Here is a 25,951-nt window from a genome sequence, read left to right as displayed (position 1 = left end):
GTATACTATTTAGCTTCAACAAAGAAGGAAATCCTGTCATTCGTGACAACATGGATGATGGATGAACCTGTGGGACATTATGCTAAGTGAAGTAAGTCAGGCACAGAAAGACAGATACTATATGACTTCACTTGTATGTGGAATCTGAAAAAGCTGATCCCATAGAAGCAGAGTAGAATGGTGGATGCCAGCAGATGGGGCAGGAAGGAGGTGGAAATGAGGAAACATGTTGGTCAAAGGGTACAAAGTTTCAGTTAGGCAGAGTCAATAAGTTCTGGAGATCTAAGATACAGCATTAGTGACTATAGTTAACAATACTGTATTGTGTCCTTGAAATTTGCTAAGAGAGTATATCTTAAAGGTTTTCACCACACTCACTCAAAAATGATTATATGAGGTGATGAATGTGTTACACAAATTAACTTGATTGTGGTAATCATTTTACAATATATGCATATTTCCAAATATCATATAGTTGGTAAACAGAATTTATATTTGCCAATTATACCTCAATAAAGCTGGAAAAAAATAAGTAAAAGATTTTTCACACACACACAAAAGAAGAAATGTAAATTCTTACATTATCAAAACATGTTAGTTTTGATGGCTATTAATACCAGCTGGTGAACAACGTGACACTATAATGAATTGGTAATGCATATCTGATCTGCAGCACTTAAGCAAGAAAAACTTCTGAAACCTTTTTCACTTCAATATGCTGTTTTACAAGTTTTGGTGACTTAAGACAGTTATTGAGATTATTTAGGGTTAAAAACATTTCTACCAGGAATATACAAAGGATTGAGGCACTTTGGAGGACTGAACTGTTTAAATTATTTTGTTTTCACTCTTTTTTTTTTTTTTTTTTTTTTTTGAGACGGAGTTTCGCTCTTGTTACCCAGGCTGGAGTGCAATGGCGCGATCTCGGCTCACCGCAATCTCAGCCTCCTGGGTTCAGGCAATTCTCCTGCCTCAGCCTCCCGAGCAGCTGGGATTACAGGCACGCACCACCGTGCCCAGCTAATTTTTTGTAATTTTAGTAGAGACGGGGTTTCACCATGTTGACCAAGATGGTCTCGATCTGTTGACCTCGTGATCCACCCGCCTCGGCCTCCCAAAGTGCTGGGATTACAGGCTTGAGCCACCGCGCCCGGCCTTGTCTTCACTCTTTATGCCACTTCGGATAGGCAGACAAAGCCGAAGAGCATAAATTACCTAACGATAGCATTTTGGACGGAAAATGGGCTTTATTTGAAACTGAGCAAATGAATCAGTCTCAAAACGTCCATTCAACCAACATGTATTTGAATTGTGCTTGCTTTTCAAGATGTTTTGAAAAATGCTGAATTCAGAATTAAATTTTGATTATTGAATCGAATGTTATTTACTGACATGTTAAAGTTAATATCAATGTATTGCTGTACTCCAAAATATGTTTAAAAAATTGTTACAAGAGGAACAAATAGGCTTTAAAAAACACTTGTCTTCAAGACAACAGGAGGCTCCCTGACAGGTCTCCACTCCTTTGAGGGCCCTCTCTCTGACTCCAGCACCCACTTCTGTGGTTTTACAGGGCTTGTTCCGTGCTTCCACCCGCGAGGAAGGAGCGATTGTCCCAGCGCAGGTCTCGTTCCGAGCGCGATCTCGCTGCTCTTCAGCGCTATCTGTCGCTCCCGCGGCGTGCTCCGCAGGGTCTCCCAGGGCTGGTGCCAGGGGCGTGGGGGCGGGGCTGAGCGAGGGCAGGCCAGGACTCGGGCCGTTTGGACCCAGTGGGGCGTCTCCGGGCCCGGGGATTCTGAGTGGATTTTGGGACCCCAGGGAGGGAAGGTGTGGGCGTTCGGGTCCGGGGCCAGAGGGGCCATTTAGGTGCGTGGGGAAGGGAGCTGTGTATGGCGGTTTTTCTCTGGGCGGGCGGCCCTGAAGGAGAGCAAGTGAGTGGGTGGACAGGTGCTGGCTGGCCCTGCACCTCAGAACAACTTGGGTCGCCTTATCACACGGGTTGGTGCTGCCCGTGGCTGTGGGCGCGGCCGGGGGTACGGGGGCGGGATACAGTGTTGTGGCCTCGGGCGAGGGGTCTCCAGGACAGGAGGCTGTGAGGGTTGAGTTGGCTGGGGAACTCCCACCGCGCAGCGCGCGGGCTGTGGCTTCTGGGCTCTGAGGAGAGCGGGAGACAGGAACCCCGCCTCAGACATACCTTGTAAGGCGAGTTGACAGTCCTGTGAAAACCTCCACTTTTTAGATTCTCCGTGGTAAATTGCGAAATCGCACTGTTTCTCCAGGTTTTACCCGGTTGTTGGGGAAGAGCTTTCTTAGAATTTTGCTACACGTGGTCGTACACACGCCACCAAGGGACATATTCAGATGCTTATTTTAAAGGGCATATCCTGTGGAGAAATCTGGGTGTTCGTGAACCCTGGAAGATCCGGAGGCTTGTTGCAATCCCAAGCATAAGCGGTTATGCTTATGCTTAACCGGGAAAACTGGAATGGGCGCCTCCCACCCCATTCCCGAAGTTTCAGTCAAGCCCCAACTCAACAAAGATTTCTAAAGTGCACGTTGGGCTTGGCCCAGGAAGGGGCTGGAAATGTCGCCTTGGGCTCAGGGGGCCTCTCTCCTTACAGTTCTGGCTCCGCCCACATGTTCCTGTGAAGAATGCTATATTTAAAGGGTCGTTACCGAATATATGCTGTTTTGCATATGACTTCAGAAAATCTTTTCTTATAAATATATATTTTTTCATTTAACATAGTATCCAAGATGAATGACAGCCTGTTTGTCAGTTTGGACAGACTTTTGCTAGAATTTGGTAGGTATAAAGCGAAAAATAGGTAACTTTTTGTACTATCATTTGACATTTTAACAATGAATTGAAGTCACAAGAGAATTATTTATTTTAGTCTTCCAGTATAAGCAAGACATAAGTACTAAAGAAGAGATGATTCAAAGAATTAATAGTAAGTAGCTTTGCATGATCAAGATATTTTAGTCTTTTAATTTGTTACCACATATAATATACAACTGCTCTGTTTAGGGCAACTTATTGTTGGCATTATAACTTTTGTGTCAATTCTCTCTAGCGACAAATAAACTATTTACCTTAGACAAAATAGTTGTATTTAACTATAGTGTTTTTGATAATAAACTTCTATATTCAGGATTTAATTATTTTGTAAAGAATTTTGTCTTACGTAGAAATGACCCCTTAGGTACAGTTGAAAAGATGTTATTTTTATCTAATAACAAGTTATTCCAAATAGTTGAGTGAAATTTTTTTATCTTTATAGAAATCACCAGAAATCAGGTATCAAAATTGATAGGTGGCACATTTTGAGGAATAATAATTATAAAAAATTATGTTATCAGAGAAATAGCAACGCAAGTAACACACACTGTATAGTATTTTAAGATCTGACAAAACGACTATAAAAAATAGAGTTCTAAATTTCTTAATCCTTCTGAAAAGGTGGAATTTGGTTATCTTTTCTGCAATCAAAAAATACAAAATATTAAGAATTTATTTTAATCTTTTCAATAAATTATGTCTATTCTAGCTTGTATCTAATCACTAGCAACAGAAATAAGCAAATTGAAGGTGCATTTAATAATTGACATAGCATTAATGAATAGACATTCACATTTGTCAAAAAAGAAGGCTTATGTTAGTGTCATTAATTAGTAAATATTTACACAAATTCTAGCATCTTAAGATATGATTGACTTTAGATACCACTGAATCTAGCCCTCTTATGTTAGAGATGAGGTACAAGGGACACTTACCTCTCATCAATCCCAAACTGAAATCCTTAGCTTCTGACTCTAGGATCAGGCCTGGCCCTGGTTCTCTGCCTTTTAGTGTAGGGTCCCACCCATCTGAAGCTTCATTCCATTCTCTGGCTCTCTTCCTTTTAGGTAAACTGCCATGCCCATTTATTTCCCTACTGTATTTGTTTACTTTGAATTTATAATTTCTACCTTAAGAAAATAAACATTTCCTCTTTCTAGAATGCTATGAAGATATTAAGGAAAACAAATCAACTATTTCTAGAATACATGAAACTATAAATACAACAGATGAGGAAATTGGTTATTACTATAAACATAGTGAGAAGATCAAAGGCAACAGTACTGAGTGAGTATTTGAAAGAATCAATTATCATTACATTCTTTTATTAAGGGTTTTTGAGCTGATAGTTGAAAACATTTGCTTCAAATTAATATTCTTTATTAGCTAATGAATCGAGTCTTAAAGTGCCTTGTTATGGTATGATGGAAAGGGATCATAGGAGGATCAAAAGAGAACTAGAACTAAACAGCTATAAGATCTCACTAATTCAAATCCAGTTAATCTGACTATAAACTTTTGAATAAGCTCAGCATATAAAATTTCTGTTAGATAAATTTGAAACTATTCCCATCGTTGAATTTTCAAGATCTTATTTTAGTGTGAGGGAATGCAGCCTAAAGTTTTTCAAAATAAAAATATTTAGTATGTTAACAATTCTTTCAGCATGGCTTCAGGTTCTGGATTCTACTTGTTAACTCTAACATGAGACAAACATTTTGAAACAAAGACATAAAGAGAACAAAGACTTAATAAAAATATTAATTTTCTGTACTTAGTTCTATATGGACATTGTAATAAGCACTGTACTTTAGGATCATATTTATTTTGAAATATTTTGTTATTCAAAATTTTAATAAGACTTTCTGGTGTTCCCCCCGTTAGTTTTTTCCCACTGGTTTTAAGAAATCATAAAAGTAACATATACCTAATACAAAGATTCAAGTAATACACACATGTATGATGTAAATAGTTTTTCCCTGCCTATAGTTCCCATCCCCTACCCTGTCATCCTCTGCATAGGTAATCACTCACATCCTTTTAGACCTTACATAGTCAACATCATTATTACACATACCACACACATACACCTGTCTATATAGCTATCTTTTATTTTTACAAAAATGGAATCACTTCATTCTGCAACTTGCTTTTTAACATTTAACAATGTGTAATGTGAATTGTACTATGCACATAATTATGTATATATTTTATTCTTTTTAACAGCTCCATGGTATCTATGGTATTGATGTAGCCTGTTATTTAGCCATTCCCCTATTAATGGACACTTAGGTTATTTCCAGTCATGTACAGATATACTTCCACATATAGAGATCTATTGCTATAGAATGGACTCCTAGAAGTGAAATTGCTAAAGAGTATGCACATTTAAACATTGGGTGGATAATACCAAACTGCTCTCCAAAAAGGTTATACCAATTTATTCTCCTACCAACAATGTATGAGAACAATGTTTTGTACAGTGACACATTGATTGACTTTTTATGAATGTTACTTTTATAAATAGGAAATGAATTATTAAAAAACAGTGTAGGAGAGTTTCTATTTCCTCATATTCTTGCCAACACTGAAATTATCATTGTTTAAATATTTTGGTAATCTGATCAGCCAAAACTTACATGTTGTTCACCATTTTCTTTTATTTTGATTTGGGTTTTATTATAATAGGTTTTACCTGTGGTTTCCTCAATTAGCTGCATTGGGTTGTAGAAAGTACTAATAGTCTCCCCTTAGAACCTACCATGTCCTAGATACACGGTACGTTGTAAAAGCTTAATTTCTGCTGGGATCTGAGGAGAGTCATTAGGATATGTTGATTTTAATATGCTTAAATTCATGAATAACTCTACTTCATGATTTCAGCATACTGGTTATGAGATTTAAATGTGAAATATGAATTTATGAAAATACTAGAGAAATATAAGTGACTATATAATCTTTGAGAGAGGAAGGTCTTTCTAAATATGTCACCAAAATCAGAAACCACATAGGAAATGATTGATAAATATGACTACACACAAATTAAAAAGAAAAATACCCTATAATGATGTAAAAGACAAAAGGATAAGCTAGGAAAAGTGTCAAATAAGGATTGCTTAAAAATATAAAGTACTTATAGAAATTAATAAGAAAAAGCAAAAGTCCTATTAGAGAAATGAGCAAAGAAGGTAAACAAGAAAATAAAATGAAAACCATACATAAGTGTAATACTTGTGCAGAAATGCTCAATCTTACTAATAGTCAGAAATATCTAAATTAAAGTGCGAATTAGATGCTACTACTCTTGCCTTTGAGTTTTGCTGAGATTAAAGAAAAATTAACACCCAGCACTGGCAAGAAATAAGAATACCAACTCTTATACACCATAGGAGTGTACAGTAGTATAAATCTTTTAGATGACATCCCAGTACATATTTTTAAAAGCTTCAAAAATAAGCATAATTTAAAAAAATAGAAATGGGGTCTCACTGTGTTGCCTATGCTGGTCTCAAACTCTTGGACTCAAGTGATCCTCCCATTTTGACTTCCCAAAGTTCTGGGATTATACACGTGAGCCACGATGCCTGGCCCAAGCATAATTTTGATTCAGTGATTCCATTTCTGAGAATTTTTCACAAGGAAATAGAGATTCTTTCAAAGATGTAATGTATAACCAGGATAATGTACAACAATCTGAGGTTTTGATCTATGTATACATTGTAGAAAGACTCAAGCTAATTAAGATACACATCACCTTACAAACTTATTTTTTTGTGATGAGAACATAAATAACTATTTTTTTCTAGCACTTTTGGAATATATATTATTTAACTGTAGTCACCATACAGTGCAGTAGCTCACCAAAATTTATTTCTCCACTCCAACTTAAACTTGTGTTCTTTGATCAACATCTTCTCTTTTCCCATTCCTTCTCCACTTCAATCCCACCTCTGGTAACCACCTTTCTACTCTCTGTTTATATGAGATTGACTCTTAGATTCTACATATAAGCGAGATCATACAATACTTGCCATTACCTGCCTGGCTTGTTTCACTTAGCATAACATCCTTCAGTCCCATTCATGTTGTCTTGAATGGCAGAATTTCTTATTTTTTTCGGGCTGTATAATATTTCATTGTGTATCTATGCTACACTTTCATTATCCATCATCTTGTGAGGGACACTTAGGTTGTGTCCATATCTTGATATTGTGAATAATGCTAAAATGAACATGGGAGGGCAGTTATCTCTTCAATGTACTGATTTCATTTCCGTTGGACAAATACTCCAAAGTTGGATGGTTGGATCACATGGTAATTCTGTTTTTAGTTTTTTGAGGACCTATTTTTCGAAGTAGCTGTACTAATTTACTTTTCCTCCAACTGTGTCTGAGGGTCCCCTTTTCTCCATATCCTCATCAAAACTTATTATTCACCACCACCCCCCTTTTTTTGAGATGGAGTTTTACTCTTGTTGCCCAGGCTGGCATGCAATGGGGCTATCTTGGATCACTGCAACCTCCACCCTCCAACTCCAGAGTTCAAGCGATTCGCCTACCTTAGCCCCCTGAATAGCTGGGATTATTGGCATGCACAACCATGCCCAGCTAATTTTGGTATAAAAAGATACGGTGTTTCACCATGTTAAGCAGGCTGGTCTTGAACACCCGACCTCAGGTGATCTGCCCGTCTCACCCTCCCAAAGGAATGGTATTACAGGTGTGAGCCCACCACACCCAGCTTTATTCTTCTTTTTGATAATAGCCATTTTAACAGGTGTGGGTAGTATCTTATTTTGGTTTTAATTTGGATTCCCCTGATGATCTGAAGTATTGAACACTTTTTCATATATCTGTTGGCCATTTGTATCCCTTCTTTGAGAAATGTCTGTTCAGATCCTTTGACCATTGGAAAAAAAAATCAGGTTATTTATTTATTTTTTTTCTTATTGAGTTGAGTTCTATTTCAGCCTGTTTTTTTTTTTTTTATGATAGGAACATATTGGGAGCAACTCTAATTTTCAGTATTAGGGAACTGGTTAAATGAGTTTTGGTATATCCATATGAATGAACACTAGGCAGCCAATAAAATTGTGATACAGGTGTATATTTACTGATATGGAAAGATGTTAACAGTAAAGGAAGTTTTTTTAAAAGCAAGGTCTGCAACCTCCTTTTTAAAATTACAAATTAGTCAAAGCAGATTAAAAAACAATATTCATAATGTTAAGCCAATTGAGTAAATGTATATTTATAAATAATTAGAAAAAGTCTAGAAGGATGTAAATCAAAAGGCTTATAGTGAATATCTTCTCAATGAACATATATATTTTATGGAAATTTAAAATAAATCCAGTTTTTATTTTAGATTTGGGGGTACATGTGCAAGTTTATGAGATAGGTATATTGTGTGATGCTGAGGTTTGGAGTATGACTGATCCCATCACCCAGGCAGTGAGCATAGTACTCAACAGTTTTTAAACTCTCCCCTCTCTACTAGTTTCCAGTGTCTACTGTTGCTATCTTTATGACCATGAGATTTATAACATTTAAAAATATTGAGAATATATGTATGTATAATTTTGGATCTTTTAATTTCACGTTGGAGAATATTTTCTAAAGAAACGATCAGAAATTCAGGCAAATACTTAAGTACAGGTTCTGTTACTAAGTGATAAAGGAGGATACATTGTTATATGAGGATAAAATCTCAATGATATTAAAATGTGTAATTATAGTAACATCTGGAAACAATTTATTAAAACAATAATATTAGTTATCTTTCAATATCAAGAAAATAGTTAATAGATATTTTATTATATATACTTTTTTGACCTTCCAAATTGGGCATGTATAGTTTTTGAATCTGAAAAAAATGTTAGAAAAAAAAAGAAATATTTGAACAATACTTAGACTGGAAACTATTATGATATATATTCATTTTTAGATTTTTTGTATTGGAAATATTCTTTCAAGTTACATAATAAAATGTATAAGATAAATATTTGTTATATTTGTATTGTCTGATTTTGTAATTCATTTGCTCTGGTTTCTTTTTTTTTTTTTGTAACTCAGGATGATGTAACACCTGTTTTCTAAGTGTCAAGGGAGAAAAATGCCTCTCTTTAGCCCTTATTCTAGTTCTTTGAATGCTTACTCCAAAATGATTTTTTTGGCCAAGATCTTAGAAATGTGATGAGAAGGAAAGGCTGATGTTGGAGTGTTACAAAGTGTGTAATAGAAATGCAATAGCAATACACAATCCAGCAATGTCACATTTGCTCTTTCCCTAGTAATGGTTCAAAAACAAGTTTGATATAAAAACTAATGAATATTGATATTTGAGTATAAGAGTCCATGAAAGGAGGTAGTGGCAGTGATGTGAGATGGAAATACTTTTCTTGATGGAAGCTTGTTTTCTCCAGGAAGAGAAATATTTAATTCTCTGTAAATGATTATGTTAATTTTTAATTATCTCTGTCAATTTGTCTATCATTCTGAGTTGCTAATTACAAATACATATTTTTTTCTATAGCTGGAAGCCAACTTGTGATGTTTTTCGTAAACATGAAGATTATACGCAGGACCAATTAACAGTTTATCAAGAAACTATTGAAAAAGACAAGTATAGTATATATATTTAGTTTATCAATTATATTAGTTTGTATTACTAGAACATGGTTTGGAAGAATGTTAATTGAAGAAGGAGTTTTCGTTTTTAAGTAAAGGTAGTATTTTGGATTCCTTTGGTGCAGTGGAAGGTCTACCTGCCTGTTGTAAAGCTCTCTCTAACTCTAGATATATTTAGATATGGCCTTAGATATAAACTGTTTCTCAGTAGCAATTATTATAGCAGAGTCCTTCAACTAATGGTCTTTATGAATGAACTGTATAGGCAAATAACTAGGGGATAGTTACCTATAGAATTAGCTTATAATAAATTTGGGATATTGATTTTTGAAGGGTATTTTATATCAAACTTCTGTTTCTTAGACTGCTGATTTAATGGAGTGGCTATATTCTAATAAACACCAATAATTGCATGAATTTATTTTATTATATGTATAATCATATTGTCTTGGGGATTAAATATAATTAGTGAATGTAATGAAACAAGGCAAGAGACTGAACACGTGAATGTAATGAAACAAGGCAAGAGACTGAACACATTATATAGCATTAAAATTTCACCTAATATAAAACATTGAAATGTTTTTAAATATAATTGCATGACAGCCGTATCGATTTTTATATTGTAACTAAAATGTAAGTGCAAAATCTAGAATGCAATACTCTGTATGTTCAAGGACAAATCTTAAGAAAAGGTAGGGACTAAAGTTATAGATATGGATTTTGAAATCATGGAAATACATGAAATTGCTCATGGAAATGTTGGAGGAAAAAGAGGGGAAAGCTAGAGTACACCATCATCCAGAGCTTAGGCAGAGGGTGGGATCAGTGGAGACTTGTGTTGTCATTTATACATCCTGCTTCATTTAAAAAAGGATTTTAGACAACCAGGTGTGGTGGCTCACACCTGTAATCCCAGCAATTTGGGAGGCCGAGGTGGGCAGATCACCTGAGGTCAGGAGTTCGAGACCAGCCTGATCAACATGGAGAAACCCCATTTCTCTTAAAAAAAAAAAAAAAAAAAAAAAGGATTTTAGATGATTTGACTAAACAACCATCTTGAAAGATTCATGTTTAAAGAAACTAGATTAAAAATCAAGGTTGAAGATGGCTGAATAGGAACATCTCTGGAGTGCAGTTCCCAGTGAGAACAATGCAGAGGGTGAGTGATCACTGCTTTCCAAATGAGTTATTACAGCCCACAGACCAGGAGATTCCCAGGCTGAAAAGCACAAGTTTCCAGCACAGCTGTTTCATACAGCCCTGCCAGTCTCTTCATAAAAACTCACACAAATATGGGCAGCCATTTCAACTGGTGCCTGGAACGCCTGGGAGACAGAGCCACCCATTCAATTGAAAAAAGGGGGGCTAAAATAGGGAGCCAGGTGATCTGGCTTGGTGGGTCCCACCCTCACAAAGACCAGCAATCTGAAACGCTCTGGACTGAGAGTTTCACAGCAAGCGCAACTGGACTCGGAATGGTCCACCTCTGTGTGGGGAAGGGTATCCACCATTACTGAGGCAGTTCACAATTACTGAGGCAGTCTGCCATTACTGAGGCAGTTCTAACTATACCTCTGTAAATAAAACCACAAGGAAGTTCACATAGCAGCTGGGCAGAGCACATGACAGCTCAGCAACGCCTCTGCTGGCAGACTGTGACTAGGCTACCTCCTTGCTGGGCAGGGCAGCTCTGAAAAAAGTCAGCAGCACATCAGGAACTTATAAATAAGGCCCCACCTTCCCAGGACAGAGCACCTGGGATAAAAGGCAGTTATGAGTTCCACTGAAGCAGACTTAAACGTACCTGCCCAGCAGCTCTGAAAGGAACAACAGAGCTCGCAGCTCAGCAACTGAGCTCCTATAAGGGACAGACTGTCACCTTAAGGAGCTCCCCAACACCTGTATATCCAAAGAGACACTTCATAAAGGAAAGCTCAGGCTGACATCTGGCAGGTATCCTTCTGGGATGAAGATAACAGAAGAAGAAACTGGCAGCAACCCTTACTGTTCTACAGCTTCCACAGGTGATTCCCCAGGCAAGCAGGGTCTGGAGCAGACCTCAAGCAGTCCTACAGCAGAAGGGCTTGACTATTAAAAGGAAAACTGAAAAACAGAGATAACTTCAACATCAATAAAAAGGATGTCCACTCAGAGACCCCATCCGAAAGTCACCAACTACAAGTACAACAGGTAGATAAATCCACAAAGATGGGAAGAAACCAGCACAAAAAGGATGAAAACACCCAAAACCAGAATGTCTCTCTTCCTCCAAGGAATCACAACTCCTCACCAGCAAGGGGACAAAGCTGGATGGAGAATGAGTCTGATGAATTGACAGAAACAGGCTTCAGAAGGGGGTAATAACAAACTTCTCTGAGCTAAAAGAACATGTTCTAACCCAATGCAAAGAAATCATCAACCTTGAAAAAAGGTTTGACAAAATGCTAATGAGACTAAACAGCTTAGAGAAGAATATAAATGACTTGATGGAGCTGGAAAACGCAACACAAGAACTTTATAAAGCATACACAAATTTCAATAGCTGAATCGACCAAGCAGAAGAAAGGATATCAGAGATTGAAGATCAACTCAATGAAATAAAATGAGAAGGCAAGATTAGAGGAAAAAAAGTGAAAAGAAATGAACAAAGCCTCCAAGTAATATGGGATTATGTGAAAAGACCTAACCTACATTTGATAGGTGTACCTGAATGTGATGGAGAGAATGAATACAAGCTGCAAAACACTCTTCAGGATGTTATCCAGGAGAACTTCCCCAACCTAGCAAGACAGGCCACCATTCAAGTCCAGGAAATACAGAGAACACCACAAAGATATTCCTCAAGAAGAGCAACCCCAAGGAACATAATCATCAGATTCACCAGGGTTGAAATGAAGGAAAAAATGCTGAGGGCAACCAGAGAGAAAGGTCGGGTTACCCACAAAGGGAAGCCCATCAGACTCAAAGCCGATCTCTCTGCAGAAACCCTACAAGCCAGAAGAGAGCGAGGGCCAATATTCAACATCCTTAAAGAAAAGAACTTTCAACCTAGAATTTCATATCCAGCCAAACTAAGCTTCATGAGTGAAGGAGAACTAAAATCCTTTACAAACAAGCAATTGCTGAGAAATATTGTCACCACCAGGCCTGCCTTACAAGAGCTCCTGAAAGAAGCACTAAACATAGAAAGGAAAACCAGTACCAGCCCCTCCAAAAACAGACCGAATGGTAAAGACCATCAACACAATGAAGAAATGGTATCAACTAATGGGCAAAACAACCAGCTAGCATTAAAATGGCAGGATCAAATTTACACATAATGATATTAATCTTAAAAGTAAATGGGCTAAATGCCCCAATCAAAAGACATAAACTGACAAATTGGATAAAAAGTCAAAACCCATTGGTTTGCTGTATCCAGGAAACCCCTCATGTGCAAAGACACACATAGGCTCAAAATAAAGGGATGGAGGGAGATTTGCCAAGCAAATGGAGAGCACAAAAAGCAGGAATTGCAATCCTAGTCTCTGATAAAATAGACTTTAAAGCAACATAGATCAAAAGAGACAAAGAAAGGCATTACATAATGGTAAAAGGATCAATGCAACAAGAAGAGCTAACAATCCTAAATATATATGTGCCACTACAGGAGCACCCAGATACACAAAGCAAGTTCTTAATGACCTACAAAGAGATTTAGACTCCCACACAATAATAGTGGGAGACTTTAACACTCCACTGTCAGTATTAGACAGATCACCGAGACAGAAAATTAACAAGGATATCCAGGACGTGAACTCAGATCTGGACCAAGCAAACCTAACAGACATTTACAGAACTCTCCACCCCAAATCCACAGAATATACATTCTTCTCAGCACCACATCACACCTTCTCTAAAATTGACCACATACTTGGAAGTAAATCACTCCTAAGCAAATGCAAAAGAATGGAAATCATAACAAAGAGTCTCTCAGACCACAGTGCAATCAAATTAGAACTCAGGATTAAGAAACTAACTCAGAACTGCACAACGTCATGGAAACTGAACAACTGGCTCTTGATCATTGACTGGATAGACAATGAAATGAAGGCAGAAATAAAGATGTTCTTTGAAACCAATGAGAATAAAGACACAATGTACAGAACCTCTGGGACACATTTAAAGCAGTGTCTAGAGGAAAGTTTATAGTAATAAATGGCCACCTGAGAAGCAAGGAAGATATAAAATTGACACACTATCATCAAAATTGAAAGAGATAGAGGAGCAAGTCAAAAAACTCAAAAGCTAGCAGAAGACAAGAAATAACTAAGATCACAGCAAAACTGAAGGAGATAGAGACACAAAAAAACCTTCAAAAAAATCAACAAATCCAGGATCTGGTTTTTTGAAAAGATCAACAAAATAGACAGAATGCTAGCAAGATTAATAAAAAAGAAAAGAGACAACTATCAAATAGATGCAATAAAAAACAATAAAGGGGATATCACCACTGATTCTACAGAAATATAAACTACCATCGGAGATTACTACAAACAACTATGTGCACGTAAACCAGAAAACCTGGAAGAAATGGATAAATTCCTGGACACTTGCACCCTGACAAGCCTAAATCAGGAAGAAGTTGAAACCCTGAATAGACCAACAGCAAGAGCTGAAGTTGAGGCAGCAATAGCCTACCAACCAAAAAAAGCCCAGGTCCAGATGCGTTCACAGCTGAACTCTACCACATGTAAAAAGAGGAGCTGGTACCACTCCTTCTGAAACTATTCCAAACAATCCAAAAAGGGGGAATCCTTCCCAAATCATTTTATGAGACCAACATCATCTGATTCCAAAACTCGGCAGAGACTCAAACAGAAAAGAAAACTTCAGGCCAATATCCATGATGACCATAGATGCAAAAATCTTCAATAAAATGCTGGCAAACTGATTGCAACAAACATATGAAAAAATGCTCATCATCACTGGTCATTAGGGAAATGCAAATCAAAACCACATTGAGATACCATCTCATGCCAGTTAGATGATAACATGGGGAGAAATGCCAGATATAGTGTTTGGGGGTTGGAGGAAGCAAACCATATTGCCATGTTTGTATCTATGCAATAATCCTGCATGTTCTGCACATGTACCCCAGAACCTAAAGTGCAATTAAAAAATACATGTATTTTTTAAAAAATCAACACATAGGGAAGTAAGGATAATATAGGAAATTGAAGCCTCTGATGAAGTTAGAAATTCAAACTATGCATCCTGCACATTTGTTAGATATAGGCACAAATGAAGCTTTCAAATTTCTAGTAGTCAAGGCATTGTGGAAATGTAGTCAGTTTGAGATTCATAATATTCATTTAAAAAAAACAGGTCAATTGCTTAGGATAAGTAGGGGCTTTTCCTGAGGCTTGAAATTTCTCCCCTGAGTCCTACAAAGGGGAAATTGTGCAATGTGGTAGTATCTTCAGTGACCTCTCCCAGCCCCAAACACAATATATAGAACTGCTTCTTATAACATCTGTTAATGCAAGTCATGAGTATAAAACATTAATTCTTAATGATTCTGTGATGGGCTAAAGCAAACTAGTTCAAATATGTATTTCTCTGATAGTGTTTATTATAGAGGACTTCTGTGAGCTAACTGAATGTATTCAAGTGAAAACAGTTGTGTTTCTTTCTTAAAGCAGCCTCATAGCTTAATTGAATTATTGATTCAATACCAGATATTTATAAATAGAAAATAACTCATTTGCTGGTTTTGTGGATAATGGTGGAAGTAGAGGCACCAGTTGCTTGTTTCTCCTAATCTCCCACCCTGTTCTAGTCATTCATGAAGAATAGTATTGCTGGCACAGATGAGATAATAATATATGCCTGGCTGTGCCACAGTTTCTGTATGGTATTTATTAGAAGAGTGAGCATCATTGCACAGCATGAATGGGGTGAATATAGTATGTTCATCTCACCTGGAACCGGTGATCCAGTCTTAATTTTCTTATAGATATTTCCTCCCTGGACTGGTTTCTCAAGCTATTAAAAATAGTAAATGAGTCTTAATTAGCAAATATACATTTAGAGGAATAGGAGCTTGCTTGGGGCTCAACTGCTTTTTCTTGCTAAAGGGGACAATTTAGTAATATTAAGAAATTAGAACTTTTCTTAAGATTCAGACCCAGTGACCAGCACAGGGCTGTTATACTTACTTTTCTTCTCATATGTGAAGTTTTTGAAGGCTTGCTCTTTCCTAGTCTGCTAAGTGAGATAATAATTAGAGTACCTTTTAAGAAACTCCCTTATAGAGTATACCTTGATCCAAGAAATGAAAACATCTTGAGGAATGTAAAGACCATATATTTTCAAAAAAATTTCTATGAATTTTTTGAAACTAAGTATAAGAATTGGGCAAAAAGATTTAAGAATATATTTTCTATAAAGAACTGAATTTAACATTTTCAATGTTGTCAATTACAGTTGGCAAACTTTTCTGGTAAAGCACCAGATAGGAAGTATTAATATTTTAACCTTTGTGGGACATACAATGTCATGACTACTCAACTCTGCTATTATGGCACAAGAGAATTTCAGATCACATGTAAATAAATAAGCTATGATCTAATAAAACTTTATGGATATTGAAGTTTAAATTTCAATAATTTTAATGTGTCACACATGGAATATTCTTTTGATTTTTTTCAATCATTTAAACATGTAAAAATCATTCATAATTCATGGGCTGTACAAAAATAGGTGGCAGATTAGATTTGCCCCATAGGCCATAGTAATTTTGATTATTGTAAAGCACAGGTCAAATAAGAAAAAAAAGTTAATGTCTTTTTGCAAGAATTAACTGTCTCACTCAAGATTTGTGCCTAAATAGATAACCACCCACTACTACTGGAGCTGGACTAGAGAAGTTCTTCTAAACTGTCATAAAATTTTCTTCATAAAATTTCTGTGGGGTATACATGATTGTGAACACAGAGTTCTAACACATAGAACATGTCTTCATGTGATAATTTTAGCTAATAAAATTGAAGATTAAAAAGATATGGTTATAAAAGTAGCTGGTCTGTGGAGAGTAGACTCAGAAGCCAGGGAGGATAGAGGTTCAACAAGGAGTAAGTGATGAGAAGAACCAGGTTCTGGAATGTCAACAAGGATGAGTACTAAAAAAAGATCATTTAGCTGGAAAAATTTGATCATTGGTGACCTTGGAAAGAATAGTGTCGTTAATATGGTGGGAGTAGGAGTTAAATGGAATAGAATTAAGAAGTGAATAACTCAGGTAATGAAGAAAAATAGTAAAGTTGAGAAGTTTGGTAGAGTTAAGGAAAGTCTGAAGGGCAGACAATATTGAGGGAAGCAAGAATAAGAAAACCTTATGCTTATGCCTTTTACACTTAATTAGTAGATTTTAACAAATGATATTTACAGTTTTTAGATCTATTCTTGTTATATAGACATTTCTTTTAATTTTAACAGAGAAATGTATCATGATTATATATGTCAGTATAAAGAAGTTTTGAAGCAGTACCAACTAAAATACTTGGAATCACCCTTTTCACGTGAATATTATGAAAAGAAAAGAGAACACGAAGAAATTCAAAGCAGAGTGTTGGCATGTACTGAACAATTAAAAATGAATGAAACCATTTTTATGAAATTTCTAGGTATTAATATTTTTATTCTATTGTTTTAATTATGGTATCTTTGTAATGAAAAGAATATAATAAATCAGCTTATGTTATGACTTTGTTTTTTAGTGCCTGCTCCCTTTCCATCACTTACTAAATGGACATTAAACATGTATCCACACTAGTACTTCTACTTATAATTTTTATGAGATAAGTATTATTTTGTATTTTAATTGTTATTGTGTTTCCTGTGAGAATCACGTGGATTTGTTTTGTATTTAATTAAAAGATTTTAGAAATTATTTTAAAGATCATCTTGGATTCGTTTACATGTATATTTATGTGGTCAGAAGCAAGCAACTTTGGTGAGAATAAAATGGCATATGTATTTGGCTTTAAGTGACATATCTTAGGAACCAAACCAAACCAATGAAAATGTCATAGAAAAGAAAGTTCCAGTTAAAATTGCTTAATTATTACTTGTTAGAATGGTAGGTGGAAAGGAAGTGAGTTACATTTATTCATTCATCTATCAAAATTCATTGGAACCTACCTTGTGCTAGGCAGTAGTGAAGATAATACAGAGCTCTCTTGCAAGGAGCTCAGAGTTTAGTAGGGAAGACAGACGTGTAAACAAATAATTCTAATACACTACCACTGTAATAGATGCCTAAGTAATTCTTAATTGGTCTAAGTCTCACCTGTTTGTCAGAGAGATCTTCCCCGATGATGAACTTGAAACTTTAATCCTCTTTCAACCTCCACAATCCTTCATATGCCTTCCTATCAGATTATAACTCCACTGTTTGTACTCAGTCTTCTTTATCCCAGCATTCTACCTTGCTTCCTGTCTGCTTCATTCTAAACCATCATTTTAACTCTTCTGCTGCTTGTTTTCTCTGCATTTTGGTTTTAGTCTTTCTGTTTTTAGTTGTTCATTTGCTGCCCGTTCGCACTTTAACTTCTCAATGGGAAAGGGCAAAGTTCATAGATGCTGAAGGCCTAGCAAAGGTTTAGGGAGTTGGATATGGAATGGAATGAAATATAAGGTTGCATGACAAACAGGAAGAGGTAAATGGAGGTAGGAAGATTTGAAGATTAGGATTTAATTATCTGTAGCTAACATTATAATGAAAACTTGGTAACAATAGACAATAAATTATAATTCACATGCCATTTTATGTTCTACCATATAAACATACATATTTTAAGGCAGAATAGGAAACACCTGATTAATTTTCTCTGGAATTCTTGTTCACTGTCACTATTCTATCATTTTCAAATTCTCCTAAATGGAGTGTAATTTAGGACATTGTATTAGCTAATAACCATATAGAATGTCTATTAATAGCTGAGGATTTTTTACTTGAAATTGGACATAAATCCAGTTCAATCATAAAGTCCAAATGGAAGATCTACCTCTCTTTTTTGAGTTCTGCAGGGTACACTGGTGAGCCTTACAAAGCAAGAAAAGGGAAATTTGGTGGATTTTGTTTTTCTCCAGCATACTGTTTCTGGCTTGAAATGGGTAGATTTTTAATATTGGCTTTGAACAAATAAATAATGGAAGCGTATAAGTTAAATTTGGGCCTGAATTATGTTTTATTAGTTATTCCAAGTGACACAATGCACTTTGATTTAAAAAACAACAACAAAAAAACTACCCTGTGAAAACACTTAACTGAAAGAATCCTAACAAATATTTTGGATGAAATGTTATTTTTAAGTTCAATATATAATGGAGATAATAAATGTCTTTGTTAATTTGCCAAATGTTTGTATTATCCTTCTGTTTTCAGATACTGCTTTTAACATTGCTTATTGGCATATATGGAACATACATATAAATGATGTCACATAATATTAATCATTTCTGATATAGTGCATATATTATAAATGTAAAATTTACTTGTATGACATAATTCCTTAACATAAAAAGTGTTAATGTGAGATGTAAAACACAAGATATTCTTAAATATGCCAGAAATTTTACCAAAAGTTCATCTGAATTGAAGAAAGAAGTAGATGAAATGGAAATAGAAATTAATTATTTAAACCAGGTATATATTTTGTTATATATTTCTAATACGTGTATTAATGTACACATATAATGATATGTTAGTTGACAGTTTTAGAAGAGTTATTTTTAAGAGAGCCTAATATGGAGAAAGGCTTAAGATAATTTATTTGCCTCAGGTTACCTTTGGAGTCAAAAGGTATTTTAGGTACTGAATATATTAAACCCTGGGTTTTGGGGAATAGGTATATATTCAAATTTGAGAAAAATTTGAATATAATACCTGATATTCTAAATTTTTGAAAATTCTGTTAAATGTTATATACTTACCATTCATTAATTATGAGGTACAAAATAACAGTAATATCATTTTAGTAAACAGAAGAAAGTAGATGTCATTTCCTTTAAAATATACAGTAACTATGTCCTTATGTAAAGAATCAATATCTACTTTGCTTATGACTGTCTGTTTTTAAGAATATGAGAGTTAAAATCTACATTTATCAATGGAGTTGTAAGGATAATTTAAAGGGGTGCGATTTGTTGTTAATTTTGTTTTCATTTTAATAACTATAAATAGAAGGTAGTAAATACTACCAAAAATCTAAATCTTATGATTATATTTTAAAAATCATAAAATAAAGCATATATTTTTTACTGCTTTGCAAGTAATTATTTTGATTTGCTTTCCCATTTGTCTTTATAGCAGATTGAAAGGTGTTATGAAACTAAGGCCCTTTCAGAAACTCTGGAAGAAAAGAACAAAAACACAGAAAACAGAAAAGAGCTGAAAGAAAAGTATAGGTAAACTTTAAAGCTAGATTGTATTTGAACAAATAATCTACATCTAGAAGTTTGATCCTATATCCCATCCCAAACCACTAATATTTACACAGTATCTATAAATTTTGTTGTGCAGGCTATTTTCTATTAATTTCTTATGAAAAATTTATTAACTTAAATATTATGAACTAATACTAAAATCTGCTTCTCGTTTGGTAAGGCTGAGGATAATATGTAAAGAGAAATAGAGTAGCAGCAGCACATCTGCTGTTCTGCAACCTGTCAGTTGTATAATTCAACCTGTGTTTTCCATGATGGGTCAGCAATAGGAGTAAAATAGAAACAATGGTAGGAACGGCAAGGTATTTACTTTTTTTTTATCACCCTGTCCACTTTGACCCGTTCGTCCCTTTCTATAGAGTGAAGATGAGTCAAAGCATGCTTCTAAACGTGTGGTATCATATTTCCTTGTCTTTTGTTATAATGATGATAAAATAGAGATCAGTGATAAAAGCAAAAAAAAGATGAACTCTGCCTGTTACCGTATATCGTATGACAGAAAAATTGATGTATTACTATTGCTATTTCTGATCAACTTTTACTTTTTTTCCCCCTACCTATATCCTTTTTCATTCTTAAACTCCTCTCCTCAAGTTTCATGGCCCTTGATCTGATTTTTTCAACACACTCTTCTCTCAGGTTAATTTCCCTGATCCCACATTTTTGGATGTACTATTTTCTTGATTCCTCCACTCCCATGTACCACATTCAATGCAAGTGTGCCTTTAATTTTTATAATGAAGTTAATTGAAAAAATAGGTAAATAGACAGAATTTAACTTGATTGACCCCTTTTAAGAAAAATTCTGTATATTGACAGAAACATATAAATATTTAGTCATTTTTTACTCAATATATATTTTGACAGATTTATTCTAGTTCTTTGATTTAGGTAAAATTCAGTGAAAACTATTCTTTCAGTAAAAAACTTAGAAGACCCATTTATGATTATAATTCTGTTTTAACAATTTCTGTATTTACATTGGTTGATTTATTTCTGAATAAGTCTTTTTAAAGTTTGAAGTACCACGAAATCTGAAGCATGCTATTTGTGGTTAAAAGGTTTGACTTAAAATGTTTTAGACATGTGTAGAAAGTCTTTTTCAGTGATTTTATTTTAAAAATAACAGTGTACTATCTTGAGAAGAGCATTGGACTTAATCAAAGTGTGTTTTTGCTCCGACACCACTATGAAGTAATTCTGTCATTTTGGGCAGGTCTATTAAATTCTCTGGAACTCAGTTTTGTTATCTGCAAAATGAGGGATTTTTACTATATAGTATCTAAATATGTCTCCTAGTTTTAAAATGTTAATTTTAACTTATCTAATATTTAATGTAATTCACTTTTCTCTTCAGAATTTTTGAAAAAGATGAGCATATACTTGTATTGAATAAAACTGAAAGCAGTCAATTATTTCTTCCTTATGAATCTCAAAAATGTGTAAGACCAATAAAGATGCATTCTGCAGAGCCAAGAGTTGCAGGTATAATATCTGTTTGTTATTTTAAAAACTCCATTTTTTTGCAAACACAGAGAAGAAATAGATGGAAGCAATTATATTTATCATTTCGTGTAAGTGGAAACAATACTGGAGACCTATAAACTCAAGAAAGAACTGCTTTGGATCTTTCTGAGAGCAAACAAAATATGTCTTCTATACCTAACTTTTTTCTCTATGAGAAAGGAATTATTCACACAATAAATTTCAAAAAAAGTGTTCTGGTCTGGTTGCACAGGTGTCAGAGGATGATGAAAATTACATATTTTTCATTTGAGGAGTTGATTATCAATATGTGTGACTTAGGCTGGTGAAAGACGCTAATAGTGTCTGTAACTTGGTCACTGAGATACTTGAATCAAGTTTCATTCAGTGGCTCTGCAGATTAAATTAACTATTAGCTTGGTGCAAAAGTAATCACGGTTTTTGCCATTGCTTTTAATTAAAATTTAATGGCATTTGCCATTGTATAATGGTTTTGGCATTGAAAGTAATGACAAAAACCTTGATTATTTTTGCAGCAACCTAATGGATTAGATTAACTACATTGGCTGGTTTCTTTGTCTCCTCAACTAATATGTCTTCTTTGGTAACCCCTTATAAGGTATAGTTTTGTCAATTGGTCCTTTTGTCATTTCATCATCATAGTTATTATAAAACTATTATGTAGTAAGGAATTGAGTTTTTAAAAATTTCATAATTTCATATTTTAATTTAAACTAAATATATGTATACATTTTCTAAATTACAAGTTTAGATTAAATGTTGGGGAAGATACTTGATTCTGTTTCCAGAATTGATTTAAAGTAGTTCTATTTAATAATCTAGATAAAAAAGAAGAGAGTTCTGTGCAGCAGTCAAAGCTTGCCAATATTGATTTCGGGCAAAAAGAAAATGATACACAGGTAGGTATTTCTGTTTTAATTGTATAAAGTAAATACCTGCTTGCATTAAATGTAATAATGAATGTACTGCCCTTAAGATACAGAAGTGTGTGTGTGTGCGTGCATGTGTTATAAATTTATTAAATCAGCCAACCTGATTTAATAAATTTATTAAATCAGTACAACCTCAAGGTCTAAAAAATTTAAAGGAGTTTCAATATGGCATTCTGAATATATACTGTAACCTGTTCTCTTATTCCTAAAAATAATAGAAAAAGATATTTTAAAATGCCAAGCCCTGTACATAGTAGACCTAAAACTGTGAGGAATCCCTGAAGGAAGATAACAGGATTGGATTGAAGAGGGAAATTATTGCCTAGGACATGCATAGGAGAATACCGTTCAACAAGATACAGTGATAATGAGTAAGGTAATTGGTTGCATTACCTCAGTGGTAGTTAGTTTAATCCCCTGTTCATCTTAACCCCCTATTCATCTCATATACACAGTATATTTGACCAGGCATCAGCAATGGGACAACTGTCTCCAGGTGGAAGCAGTGAATGACTATGGAAGTTTGGGTGAGAGAGATAGGCAGGTCCCCTGGGTGGTTCTTGATGCCCAGGAAGAACAAGAAGCAGAGAGCTAACTGCTAGTGTCATACTTTTTTATCTTTCCCCATTCTTCCTGAAAATAGTCCAGAGGGAAAGCCTCAATGAAAAATATAATTGTTCTTCCACAAGTAGTGGTGACCAAAGTAATTAGTGAAACGTAACTTATAAAAATTTTCATATCTAGTACTGAAATTCCAGATGATGTCAATATAGGATGAGGGTGGAAAGATAAATGGGAAAAATAAACATTCACTAGAGTTCTATTTTTGATTTAAGAATGGAGATAGGGAGAAGGTATGAACACTGATGAACTCTATACGTTGTTGGAAAAATGTAAATTTATGCATATATGTTAAAAATTTAACGATAACCACCAGAAGAGAAATGGAATGTGTTAGTTTTAAAACAGTAGAAAAAAAAAGATAAAACAAAATTAATTAGTCCAACAAAAGATAGTAATGGGGGTAAAAATAAACAGCTGGAAAGCATTGTCAATAGAAAAATAAGATGCCAGAAATACTTCTGAACACATTAGTAACCACAAAAATGTGACTGGATTAAACCGCCATTAAAAGACACAAGGACTTCTATGGGATATATAAACAAAATACAGGTATATGCTATTAAAACAGAATAGAAGAAACAACTTGACATTGGGCTGAAAAAACAAGAAAGAAAGAATCAGGCAAATGCAGATAAAAACAAGGCAGATGTAACAATATTATATGGGAGTTCAGGGTGAAAAGCATTAATGGGGTAAATATATTTCACATTTTTAAAAAGAACGATTTGCCAAGAAATTATAAAATCCACGATGCACCAAATTACAGAGTTTTAAAATATATAAAGCAGAATTTGGCAGACTTTCAAAGAAATGGTTGAATACACAGTTAAAGCAAGAAGGTTATAATAGCTCTCTCAAAAAAGTCCTGATTGTGAGTTTCGGAGTTGAATTTGGCTGCATATGAAACAATACAAAACCAAACCAATGAAATAATAGCATCTTAAGCAAGATAAACATTTATTTTTCTCTTACTTGCCATGAAATTCTAAAGTAGGTGACTCAGATTCAGGACTGATAGCATCATCTCAACAATGTCATTATTTCTCAAGTTTCATCTGTGCTTTCTTTTCCTGCTCTTTTACATGCTATGCTTTTACCTCTAGGTCACTTCATGGTCATAAGGTGACCATACAAATTTGCCATCATATCTGCCTTCCAGGCAAGAAAGAAAAAGGGGAGAAGGGCTAGCTGAGTCAGCCCCATTTTTAAAGGATTTTTCCTGGAAACTCCTTAAACAATTTCTGAAGTCATTTCATTGGCCAGAGCTTGGTCACTTGGGTACCTCTATCTGCAGGAAAGGTTGAGGGTTTTTTGTTTGTTTCTTTGTTATTTAAAGTAGAACACAAGAAGAGATTAGATTTTGGATAGGATAGGCAAATGGTAGTTTTTGCCACAGAAGTAAATCAAATAGGTGAAAAGTAAGTAAGGATTTAGGGAATCTCAATAGCACAATTAGCAAACTTTGTTCCCAATGTACACAGAATATAATTAAGTTTTTGTTTGCAATATTCACCAAAATTGACCTATTACCAATGAATTCTAAAGTTGCTATTTTCACTTACCATAATTTAAAAAATACAAGTTGAACACAAAAATAGTCCTCCCCCAAAAAACTAGCAAGATAAAGAGGGGGATCTGTATGTCCATATGTCAAAATGTTCATAATTTTTCTTCTTTCACTGAGGTATAATTCATATACCATGAAAGTTACCACTTAAAAGTGTAGATTTAGTGGTTTTTAGTATATCATAAGGTTGTGTAACCATTATCACTCTAATTACAGAATGTTTCTATCACCCCAAACATTTTAAAATATTATCAAAACATAGTAATTATAACAGCATGGTGAAGGAGAAGGACAAAGTGATCAATGGACTACATCAAAATAAAAAACTTATATATGACAAAAGATACCAGCAAAGTTAAAAGAAAATGACAGAATGAGCTAAAGATTGACATCCAGAATGTATACTATACAAAGAAGTATGCAGGAACTCTTGCAAATTATAAAGAGATAATTAAAATGGACAAAAGATAAGAGACAGTTTACAGAAAAGGAAAGCCAAAGCATCACTAAACATAACAAGATGCCAGACACCACGAGTACAGGGAAATGTAAAGTAATCCATTAAAATACTTGGTTTCCTGGCAGAGACACAACAAAAAAAGAAAATTTCAGGCCAATATCCCTGATGAACATCCATGCAAAAATCCTCAGTAAAATACTGGCAAACCAAATCCAGCAGAACATCCAAAAGATTATCCACCATGATCAAGTCATCTTCTTCCCTGGGATGCAAGGCTGGTTCAACATACACAAATCAATAAACATAATCCATCACATAAACAGAACCAGTGAAAAAAACCACATGATTATCTCAATAGATGTAGAAAAGACCTTCGATAAAATTCAACACCGCTTCAGGCTAAAAACTTTCAACAAACTAGGTATTGATGCAACATATCTGAAAATAGTAAGAGCTATTTATGACAAACCCACGGCCAATATCATACTGAATAGGCAAAAGCTGGAAGCATTCCCTTTGAAAACCAGCACAAGACAAGGATGTCCTCTTCTCACCGCTCCTATTCAACATAGTACTGGAAGTTCTGGCCAGGGCAATCAGGAAGAGAAAGAAATAAACGGTATTCAAATAGGAAGAGAGGAAGTCAAAATGTTTCTATTTGCAGATGACATGATTGTATATTTAGAAAACCCCCTAGTCTCAGCCCAAAATCTCCTTAAACTGATAAACAACTTCAGCAAAGTCTCAGGATAAAAAAATGAATGTGTAAAAATCACAAGCATTCCTGTACTCCAGTAATAGACAAACAGAGAGCCAAATCATGAGTGAAATTCCATTAACAATTACTACCAAGAGAATAAAATACCTAGGAATACAACTTACAAGGGATGTGAAAGA

At 34.8% G+C, this 25,951-nt stretch overlaps 1 protein-coding gene across 3 annotated transcripts in view; it reads left to right on the top strand.

The window, feature by feature from the left end:
- The first annotated feature begins 1,711 nt into the window (after positions 1-1,711).
- C8H14orf39 (chromosome 8 C14orf39 homolog) overlaps positions 1,712-25,951 on the top strand; it is a 56,464-nt gene continuing 32,224 nt past the window's right edge. Inside the window, exons 1-11 of one of the 3 annotated variants that reach the window (XM_035260653.3) lie at positions 1,712-1,866; positions 2,750-2,806; positions 2,898-2,954; positions 4,003-4,129; positions 9,377-9,466; positions 16,954-17,141; positions 17,235-17,277; positions 19,045-19,165; positions 19,829-19,926; positions 21,323-21,450; positions 22,294-22,370. In XM_035260653.3, coding sequence (XP_035116544.1) covers positions 2,758-2,806; positions 2,898-2,954; positions 4,003-4,129; positions 9,377-9,466; positions 16,954-17,141; positions 17,235-17,277; positions 19,045-19,165; positions 19,829-19,926; positions 21,323-21,450; positions 22,294-22,370 — 978 coding nt within the window. In that variant the 5' untranslated portion in view covers positions 1,712-1,866; positions 2,750-2,757. Of the gene's footprint in view, positions 1,932-2,749; positions 2,807-2,897; positions 2,955-4,002; positions 4,130-9,376; positions 9,467-16,953; positions 17,142-17,234; positions 17,278-19,044; positions 19,166-19,828; positions 19,927-21,322; positions 21,451-22,293; positions 22,371-25,951 lie in introns of all 3 variants that reach the window. The other 2 variants (XM_078335997.1, XM_035260656.3) reach the window with 2 other exon arrangements.

Source organism: Callithrix jacchus, chromosome 8 (assembly GCF_049354715.1).
Source record: "Callithrix jacchus isolate 240 chromosome 8, calJac240_pri, whole genome shotgun sequence".
NCBI classification, from domain to species: Eukaryota; Metazoa; Chordata; class Mammalia; order Primates; family Cebidae; genus Callithrix; species Callithrix jacchus.
Note: the sequence above shows the minus strand (reverse complement) of the source record. Positions and strands in the feature narration are given on the sequence as shown.